General features: G+C 40.7%; 1 protein-coding gene across 6 annotated transcripts in view; it reads right to left on the reverse strand.

The window, feature by feature from the left end:
- METAP1D (methionyl aminopeptidase type 1D, mitochondrial) overlaps positions 1-10,782 on the reverse strand; it is a 44,454-nt gene extending 33,672 nt beyond the window's left edge. For 5 of the 6 annotated variants that reach the window (XR_008431878.1, XM_053947927.1, XM_053947925.1 and 2 more), the window contains exon 1: positions 10,705-10,760. Coding sequence is in view for 1 of the 6 variants with exons in the window: in XM_053947926.1 (XP_053803901.1) it covers positions 10,705-10,753 (49 nt within the window). In the remaining 5 variants the exon portion in view is untranslated. Of the gene's footprint in view, positions 1-10,704 lie in introns of all 6 variants that reach the window. The other variant, XM_053947926.1, reaches the window with a different exon arrangement.
- Positions 10,783-11,000: the final 218 nt, after the last annotated feature.

Here is an 11,000-nt window from a genome sequence, read left to right on the forward strand (position 1 = left end):
AAAATAATTCTTGCTGGTACAACTTGATTTTTTGGAGCAAGCTTTCATTTAAGCTTCCACAGAAGAGAACTATTCTCATGAGATGAGCTTCTGCTGATCTAGCAGGGTGTGTTAGAACATGAATAAATCTTTATAAACCTAGACAAGAACCACTACTGTGTTTACTTCTTTAAAGAACACCCATTTCTGCCATGACTCATAGAATTATGTTAATAATAATCGGTGCAGAACAACCAGAAATGGCTTGGAGAGGTCAGACCTGCCTAGCCACCTCACAGGTGTTGTTCAAAAAGGACATGGCAATGACATTAAGCCTTATCATCACCTACAATTTCATCCACAAGGCACGAGTGTGACTTGATGCTCAGATCTGCACAAATGGCAACAGGCAACACTTCCTCTCAGTGTCAACTCAGCATGTCTTTGTGAGATGTTTATCCACTTTGTCCAGCTGGAATTTATATGAGAAACAAACATGCCATTTTCTTTCAATGTTATGCCACATCTGTTGACTTTCTTTTTAAAAAAATACATAAGGCAGGATGTAATTTAAATTTAGGTACAAGAAAGCATGAAACAGATAATCTGAGAAGTGTACAAATTTCTACACAGAACATCTGATATGCTGTAAGTATTAATGTATAAATTTAGACCGTGTTCTTACTGCAATAGCTCTTCATGGTTCAAAATAAGCTTGATCTAAAATGAAACATAGCTTTAAACAGGTTTTAACAATGAATACCTGAACATAAACATCTTTAAAATGTGGAAGCTGGAGACTTTATAGAGCTGGTTAGAGTGGCTGGTTATTTATAATCTAAACTCAAAAGAGAACAGTGTGACTCTCAAAAACACCCATGGAAGTTTTCTTAGGCTGCACGCTAGAGAGTATGTCTGCCAAAAGACCTCCAAGGAGCTCTGAAGAGCCTTTTATTCTCCCTTCTAAGGCTTCCATGCAGCAGAGTAGCTTGTTGAACACTTGGTTTCTAACATTCTCCTTTTTCTTCAGAAATTATGAAGAGAAAGACATGACTGATTTGGAAAAGACATAATCTCTAAAAGAACAATGAACAAACTTTCCATACCTTGTTTCAAGTCATACAAAGAGGGTAAAAAATGACCAACTGAGAAGAAACCCTTATTATACAACCACACAATTTTAATGTTTTGTAACAGTTCCTTTTAAAAAAATCTTCTAGATTCTGTTTTCACCCTAGATAACACCAAAGGCCAGTGGTGTGACCTGAACGGGTGAACACAAAATATGACTTTTCTTAAATGGAAACTAGAACATGACTTCATACAGTGCCTTCGTACTTAGTGTGTTATAAATTGCTTTAAATACTGGCAGGCAAACAGCCATTATGCACTCAAGACTCATATGTAATAATACTTAGCATTTTGATAGAGCTTTTCATCTTCAAAGTGCTTTACAAACAACTCATTAATCTCAACCAATGCACCTGCAAGGTAGATAATATCTGCATTGTAGGTGGAGAAAGACACAGAAAGGTCAATGAATCATCCAAAGCCATGCACACTTCCGGCCCCAAATATCCCTAGCTCCTGGCTCCTAGTGCCATGAAGGACCTGAACCCCACTGTGTGTTGAGGTCATATCTTCTTTTGAGCCACAGAGCTGCAGGAGAACTTATTTTACTGTGAGGCAGTGGCAGAGTGCCAGCCTAGCTGGACACCCTCCCTTTTCCAAAGCTGGTAAGTTCCCAAGGACTGCTAGCTCCCACCAGGATCACCAACCCCAGGAAGAGGGAAGTCCATGAGATGCCAAAGTGAGACTCACAACACAGATTCTCAAACTGATTCACCATCAAGCAGTGAGCTGAAAAAGCCTCTGCATTGGCAGAAGTCTTTGCCTCTCTCCCTGTTTATTTCTAGCTGCTGCATAGACTCCAGAGCAGCAGATTCCTACAAGTCAGACAACAGAACTCTGAAGTCTCTGGCCTTTGAGTACTGCCACGATTCAAGAAAACAGCTTCAGTCCTCTGGTGTTCTCTAACTATTAAAAACTTGTAATGAAATTTTGCCTTCAAGAATGCCAATTCTCTTCCCTGTTGGTGACTGGCAAAAAAAATCTTAACGTGATTACACTGCAAGATTTTATTTTTAACTTTCTGAGTTTTAAAACTATCAGATATGATTTTTCGTAAACCTCAGAAATACTAGGAATGTTAAACCTGGAGCAGATGAGAAATGTGGAAGGTATGAACAATACAATACACGTATTGTGCTACAGCAGACTTTAGATTCCCTTACACAGAGAAAATGAATAATGAACTTCTAGCAATAACATATTTATTTCAGATGCTTATTAGTCACTAGATTTAAATATATAAATCTGACAATCCTTATCTGTTCATTCTTCACATTTGTGACCCCAGAGCTTAGCAAATTCTCCAGCCACTGTAGTTCCTCCCTGGGTAAACCACTCATGTTTAAAAATATAGATTAGTCAGACAAACCGTTACAATAACAGAAAGACAAATCCCACTTTTTCTTAAGATATTGAAGAAAAAAGTCTCTCTACAAGTAATAGTATAACATGTTAGTTAAGCAAACACAAGCAGCAAAAGATAAATGAATGGCAAAAATGCATGTAGCTAAAAGAGCTCTGCCAGCCTGCCCAGTTGACCTGGGTATAAAAGGCAAAATAAAAAGAAAGAAGCAGCCTTTAATTACTCTTCCCCATCTTAATGTTTTAAACTTATAAAGAAAAAAAATAACAAGCCCACATAATCCAAAACAACATGAAGAAACAACTCCTGATCATTAAACAGAAAGTACAAGTTCTCCACATTTAGAAGACTTTTAAGCTTATTATTTCATTGATTTAAAGTGAGCTTGTGTCCGACTGCCAACACTATGCTTTTAAAAAAAGAATTCAAATCAACAACTCCCGATGAAAATAAGGGCATATAAGAGCAAACTAAAAATATAACATACAGGAAATAAAATTAGATTTAATTACATTGAACGTTAACATTCATTCTGCAATCACAAAAAAATTCTAAAAGCATTTTCTAAATTAAAAACTCTACCATAATATTCTACATCTAAAATAATATGCAATCCTTATATAATGCAGTTTTTCCAAAAGAATGAAACAGATTAAAGAGCAGCACGCAAGAACAAAATTTAAATCTGCAACTGTATCCACTAAACTCTGGAGGTCTAACAATGATGATGCAGTAAAAAACCACCCAACATCACAACAGTAATGCCACAACATTTTTGCTATTTTGTTTAATAACTCATCACTTTATTTGTACGCAGTAATGAAGAGATATGACAGCAACTCGTGTCTGCCTCTGTGTGCTCTATTTTTCCTGTTTCTGTTTTCAGGGTAGGTTAAAAAGAATCTTTTCTCCTAACCATCAGCAAACCTGTACCAGATTTCACTTGTGGTAAAGTATGCTACCCATCAGTACAAGGCAATGCTCCACAAAAACAACAAAGAAAAGGAAAAAAGCAAGAGGCAAGGTCTGAACACATTTTTCTTTCAATTCCCTTGGGAATCATGGTTCTATAGGTCTTGAATTCCCAGGCAGAGGGGATCATGTTCATCAGTTACGGCAGCTCCTCTGGGCCTAAGTCCAGGTAGACTACTTGTCTAAACTTGATGAAATATAGGCGCCATCAGGTAACAGCAGTGGTTGGGGAGACTCCAGAAATGTGTAACTGAAAACTAAAAAATTAAATTAAAACAAGGCTGTAGCCAAACAGCCTCTTTCTACAGGATGCAATAACTGTAAGGCAAAGACTTTACAACACACAGACTGCTTTTTATATATGTTCTTTTGCCTTTTCACATAGATAATATGAAAGCTGGATAGGGCAGACAAGCATATTTTAAAAAACATTGATTTTAAATAGAAATGCTTAGGGAAGAAACCACTGTGACAAATACAAATGGCTTGAATAGACAAAACATTAAAAAGAAGTCATTGCCCTGTAACCCACTCTCCCTCCCACTACATTACTTCAAAATATTATCAAATTAAATTTTCATGCTAATAAGTATTGCTAGATCAACAGCACTGGGATGTGGTGTCTAGAAGCACTGCAAGCTACCCATCATGGCACATCATCATGTCAAACTGTCAAAAGAGAAGAAGAGGCAGCAAGACTCTCACTAGATGTGCATTTTGAAGTGCTATAGGAATGTGTTTGTTTAGGAGTGGGGAAGGAAGGAGGAACCAAAAAAAGGAAAATAATCAATCCCCAGTTGATAAGATCATTGTAACTGGGTGTCCTAAAGGTAGTTTTAGCACAGAAAAGGCCTTTTCAGACTGCATACACGATCAAGTACTACTTTGAAACCACAAATTGCAGTGGACCAGCAGGACTGTTGCTGAAGAATGCTCAAAAGCTCCTAAGCTTCTGTGTAAATTTCCTCTTGATTCACAACAGTCACAATCAGAACATCATGTCTACTATATCCAAATATCACGGAAAGGAAAACCAGCTTAGATTTCACAACACAGACCTCCACTGCAGCTTTAGCATCAAAACAGGTTGAAAACCAGAAGTAACTTGTTTTCAAGGTGACTTCAGCTAAAATCCACATCTCTTCAGAATAAAAAAAAAAGAAAATACCATAACACCATAGAAATATCTTTTGGTAGCCTCAACCTTACACTCCAACTATAGCTATACAGGGAAAGCCACACAAGAAATGAGGTTAAGTGTGCCAAACTGGCTCAGTAGGGTTTCCCCTGCACAGCTAGAGAACACCCACAATACACAAATCCCAAACTTTACAGATATGTGGTATGTTGTTTTTATGTGCACCATAAATTCAGCTTCTGGTCTAGGTAGGGTAATTCAGTGAAAAAACTTGAGTAAAAGAAATTCTGTATCTAAATCTAGAAAGCACTTTACCTATGTCCACTGCTAAACTGCGTGTTTGCCTGGCAACTTAGGAGCAGCAGGCACCAGGGCAGGCTCAGGCTCTGTTTCATCCTGCTGATGCTGTGCTGCCACAAAACCCTCCAGAAATTACTCCCTCAGTGCTAGAGTTTCTCCATCCATCAGCTATCCATATAGTTCAGCATCCATCAGGGCTCATGATTTCAGCCCCTTTTGTCTGCCTTAGCTATCTGCACTGTGAGCTCTCAGAGGCAAAATAAAATGTTTTATTATATGTTCATAGGACATTTGATCCTGCGATTTTAGGGAGTGAAGCTATCTGCTCTAAAATAAAAGGTAATTCACTACTTGAGGTCCAGAATTTCTTTAGGAATTATTCAATCCTTCATTCTTTCTCCTCAAATGCTATATATTACTCTAAACAAGCTTAGAGGCCACCAGAGACCTGTCATATACTCTGCCACTATTCTTGATATTTTAAGTAACAGAACATGCAAGGACCAAGTAGCCAGACACTTCACAGTTTGATCCTGCACACAGCCTCGGCAGGGTCATCTTCCAGTATAGATTTTAGGAGTCTGTACTTTTGCTCCCTTTAATTTAATCTCTAAAGATTATGAAGTGGTATTCTTTATTTCACCGATTTGCTGTGTGAGTATAGAGGAGGTTAAATCAGTTATTTGGTTCTTTGCAGAACAACACTAGAATTTTTGTGTGTTCGTTAACACTGCATTTGTGAGCCTGAAGAGTAGAAGACTGAAGCAACACCTAAAGGAGAGACAAAGATTGCCTTCTTTGCTGCCCAGAGGCAGCACTGAGCTGAGCATCTTGAATTAAAATTACAGACATGACTTTCCATTTCAGGCTTTCCACCCTATTACGTGGTATTATGTTGAGCCTTTGCTTCTACATCTGCAGCCAGGTGAGGAAATGCAGACAACAAAAGGCTCTGGCAGGCAGTGCAGAAGTTGTGCACACCAACAGTCCTCGCTCACAGATATCCCCATGTCCAACTGTGAACACAGAGACAGCACTGTAAAATCCACTTTAGAAGCACAGCAGCCAGACAACTCCCTACGATGGGGCATCCCTCTTTCTTGCTAGAGTCATTCCCAGAGTTTCATGGCATTTTGACCCTGAAGAGGTCAGTACCTATATGAATACCTATTGGTACTGACCTCTTCAGGGTCAGTAGCCTATGCACAAAGCTGGACAATGGCCCTTCAGTGAATCACCACACCAGGGCAGTGAGCTTCTGCAGATGGTAGAAAAGTCTCAGAGCTCTGCCATAGGAATGGGAAGAGGAAGTAGCTCTTTTCTGCTTAGAGAAAGCTCCAGGTGAGCTTTAAGGAGAATTCTGCAAAATTAAAAGTCATACATACAAAATACATTTCCAAACAAGGTCAATTTTGCCTCAGGATTATGGCTTGGCTTACTTTCCTTAACTTCTGGCATATGAAAATGTACCTGTGTAATACATTTATCACAGACTAAATAAACACTGGCAGATACAGGACACTACCTGGGACCTGGGCACCCAAGATATAAGGCATGCAGAGCAGAGAAGGCATTCACAAAAAGCTGAAACTAAGTATTCCTCAGGAACTCGTCATTAACTTTGTCTCTATGTGGGTTTTAGCTGTAGCCACAATGGTGACACTCTGGTGCCAGGGCAATGGGCACCTCCCTACAAAGGAGAAAAGACGTCTTAGTCTGAAATGAATGGCTACAGGAGTAGGTGTGGGTCACTAAAGCTGTTGATGTGGCAGAAAATGTTGCTTTTCAGCAGCTGTCCAGGACATCTGCTGATGACTTTCCTTCATTTAAAGGCAACCTTAGCTAATGCTGAGAAACCGAAGCTCATAGAGAAACCACACCCTACACACATCCACCCCCAGCCAGAAGTAATTGATCTCATCAGAAAAAAAGACACAGTGTGCTGCCAACAATACACTACCTCTCAACTGAGAGAATGATTTAACACTTTATTGAAAGGGGAATATTTTTCTCTCATACCTCAAATCATGAAAGTGCATGTCTTCCCCAGAGTTGCTGCACAGTTGAAATGGGAATAATTCCTCGCCTGCCTGATTATTTTCGAGACAGGGATGAAAATACCTTAGGATCACTGTAAAAATGTTGAAAGTGTACTACGATCAAATGGTTTGAACTTCCACCATGCATCACTTGCAGCTCATAATGCTAATGTTTAATTCTGGAGACACGAGTCTGTCTACAAATTAATGGAAAATGTGAATTAATATTTTCTTCCAGCTAATTGACCAACTCATATATTGCACAGTGCGGCCAAGCACATTAGATCTTGAAAACTCCCGTGCACAAGTTTTAAACCACTTTTTCTCATTTGCCAAAAAAAAAAAAATCAGAATTACAGGACATATTTAATTGTAAGTCTGGAATATCAGGAAACAGTCAAGTCTCCCCAAAACTGTTATCTGTATATTCTATGGTTAATTAAAAAAAAAAAATTAGGTTAAAAGTACTGGAAATTACTATAGGTGAGTATTAATTGTTTGAGTTGTACATTTCTGAATTTCTTTTTAACAGTGAGAAAAATACAAAGTGATACTTCTACCATTTGAATATTAATAGTGCTAAGAAGATTTATATGATTCATTTTTAACATGATAATGGTATCTAATATGCTGAAATTTGTGGTTAAATATGCTTATCAAAGAGCAAGCTATAACAATTTTTGAAAAGAAATATTTTCAAAATGCACCATCAGAAAGATGGAAACAGACTGATTCAGTAGCATATGGCAGCAAAACATCTGAAATGAATACTTTGATTTCAGGGAAAAAAAAAAGGAAAATAATCTAATTTTGAGTCCTTTTACTTCCTCTTAGAAATACTGAAAAGTTTGAATATTATAAAACCATGAGCATTACCAAGGTCTGCAGATTAAAAAATGTGAGAAATTAACTGTATCAGAAGCACTGTTCAGTAAAAGATCCAGTAAAGCAGCTACTTTATTTATTTAATCACGTCCCAGATGGAGACCACATAGCACACTTCTGTACAGTAACATGCAGAATCCAACATAAAATGGCAATTTAAAAGTTCACTACCAGTTTTACCATCCTAAATGTCAAATCCTTGTCTGATCAGAAAGAAAAACTATGTAAAATTACTTGTCAGCACTCCATCTAGAGCATATAAACCAAATCACTTCACATTGCCTCAGTCACTTGCTACACCTTCTTTATTAGTCCAACTAATGTTTGTAACTTGTGTAGTGCTTCAGGATAGTTTGATGATTTTCATATAAATACCCTTATGGAGAAGAGTTTATTATTCCTTTAATATACATAGTTTTGGCTAACCTAACAATGAAATATAGAAAATACTCAACCATGCATTCCTGACAAGACTTGTGAACCAAACTTTTGACTTATACAGCCTAAAAAAAGGGGAAAAAAAAAAAATAAAGCAAACCCCAACCCATTTCTAATGAGACTCGGCACTTCTGGACAAACTTGAAAGTGTGAGGCTTTGAAGGTGTACTGCAACAGAATCAACTCCAGCTTTAAAACCACATTTATGCATTTCCTCCTCATTTTACTAACAGAGGGGAAAGAGTAATATTCTCAGAAAAAAATTGAAAACAAACATCTCTGAAAGGCTCTGTAGTCACAGAAGAAGCAGCATCTCACAACGTCTCATATTCTGCAGTGCTGGAGACAGCTGTAGCTTCTAGTCAGGTGCAGTTTCCAGGTTCCCCACTGAGGAGCCTGTGGACAAATTCCCAGTTCCACAAGGGGCTGAACAAGGCAGCTCAGCCCCTTACCAAGCAAACAGCCAGCCTGGGAACACAAAGTACATATGCAAGGGATGTATCACACCCTGTCATCTATGCTGAATTGACTTAACAAACCTGGCCCACAGTAAGTCACACAGCTCAGCACAGAATTCTTATTCATTGCTAGGGAAGCAAGATCAGGAATCAGTTCTATCAGTAGGGAACACAAAAGTAACTCATTTTACATGGGATGTCTTCTCATCAATTATTTCCCTGTGGCTCTAAACCCTGAAATTTCATTGTAAGAAATTAGGGGCTTCTACTCTACAATAATTCACCTGTATAAAATAAATAGATCTATAAGAGATTACTATGCTTTAAATCATCTAAGATACAATTGTAGATATAAATGCAGTTCTTCCATGTCTCCTACTTTATTACAAATAAAGTAGCACAGATTCAATTACAGTAATACCCAAAACTGTGATAATATCTAATCAGACCGTTTACAAGCCAGTGACTCAGCACACAATCCATACTATTTCTAACTACAAACTGTGACAGTAACTCGACGTGTCTGTGCTCTGGCTGTTTCCTAGTTTTCTTTTACTAAATAGTAAATTCAATTCACACTCCTATGCATCACCTGTACTTTTTTTTTTTTTTGAATACTCTTCAAGAAAAGGTGACAGCTAAAAGGTAGTTTAACCCACTGCTAGTCCACTCTGAAACACAGCATTTGAGCATACAGAATTTCACAAAGGTTTGTGGAAACCACTCACACCCTAAAGAGTTGTGCGCCTTCTCCTTGGGTTGAAAGTGTTTGAATTCTGACATTAGCAAGGCAGAGACTATTCAAATAACTTCCCTATGTGATTACTGAAAAGTACTTTTTAATTTCCTCGTATCTTTCAGTCAATTTTCTTTTTTAATAAAGGGTTTTTTTAGGCTAGCTTAAGTCCTTCTGATATGTGGAGAAAGCATTTAATCAGTATACCACTTCCAAGATCTCTGCTGCTCAAATGTACTTATGCAGAAACAAGCCCTTAATAAAGAAAACTTTCATCGTTTATAAAAATATAACATCAGTTATATTAAAAAGAACACACATAAGAGGCTATTAAAAAGTAATTTTTGTTCAATTAAGGTATAACAGATACTCTTAGGTGAACAGAAATGTAATTTAAATTACTTTTGTCTTTTAGTATTTGCAAATTAAATTATCCTGAACTGTCCGATTTGGGGAAAATTTGATTTCATTTAATCAGTCTTGTCTTATGACAGTTTCATTTTCTCAAGTCTCTGTAAAAGCATATCCCCTAGGGAAGCTGAACAAGGTTTGATGCCTGAACGGAAGGTAGGAAGGCTTAACAAAAGTAATTCGCTAGGTTTTTTAACTGGATGATGGACATTGGGCTTTTAAGCGCGCATGGGGCTGAAGACGGATGTAGGACATGGACACACGACTTTAGCTTGTGAAAGGTTACGCGGTAGAAAAAGCGCTCGTCAGAGAACCTCAGGGCACGGGGGACCACGGGCTCTGAAAAGCCATTACACAGACGGGCATGCCAGCAGGTAAGAAGTTCTGCACTTGAAGGGCTTCGTAGAAGAAACACGTATACTTATGTAAGGTTACTTCAGCAGCAAAAATCACCACAGCAGAAGTGGAGCAAAACGTTCCCACAGCCTTCCCCCACCGCGGGGTCCCCGGGACGGCGGGAGCTGCCCTGTACCGGCCCCAGGCGGAGCACAGCGCCGGGGGAACAGGCCTTAACAGAAGCGGAGCCTCGACAGCTGCGGCCGCTGCTGCGCGGCCCCGCCGCCACACGCCGCCCCCCGCCCGGACGCCTTCGCGCGCCCCGGCCGGCGGAGCGCTCTCTCGCAGCCCTCGGCAGGAGCGGCGGCGGCGGGACCTTTCGCTCCTCGATTTCCAAGCGAGCCCCGACTGAGCAGCGGCGCGGCGGCGGCCGGGGGAAGGGCAGAGCGGCGGCCGGGGGAAGGGCAGAGCGGCGGCCGGGCCCGCGCCTCATGCCGGCGGCGGCGGCGCGCACTCACCTCCGCTCCGCAGCGCGCGGGCGGCTCTGGGCGCCGCCATGCTGCCCATGTGAGGCGGTCACGTGGCCGCGTGTGGCGGCGGGCCGGCAGCGCCCCCCGCCCGCCCTCGGCCGGCGCGAGCGCGGGCGGGATCGGCCCTGGCGGGCGGGAGCGGCCCTGGCGGGCGGGAGCGGCCCTGGCGGGCGGGAGCGGCCCTGGCGGGCGGGAGCGGCCCTGGCGGGCGGGAGCGGCCCTGGCGGGCGGGAGCGGCCCTGGCGGGCGGGAGCGGCCCTGGCGGGCGGGAGCGGCCCTGGCGG

Source organism: Vidua chalybeata, chromosome 7, assembly GCF_026979565.1.
Source record: "Vidua chalybeata isolate OUT-0048 chromosome 7, bVidCha1 merged haplotype, whole genome shotgun sequence".
NCBI classification, from domain to species: domain Eukaryota; kingdom Metazoa; phylum Chordata; class Aves; order Passeriformes; family Viduidae; genus Vidua; species Vidua chalybeata.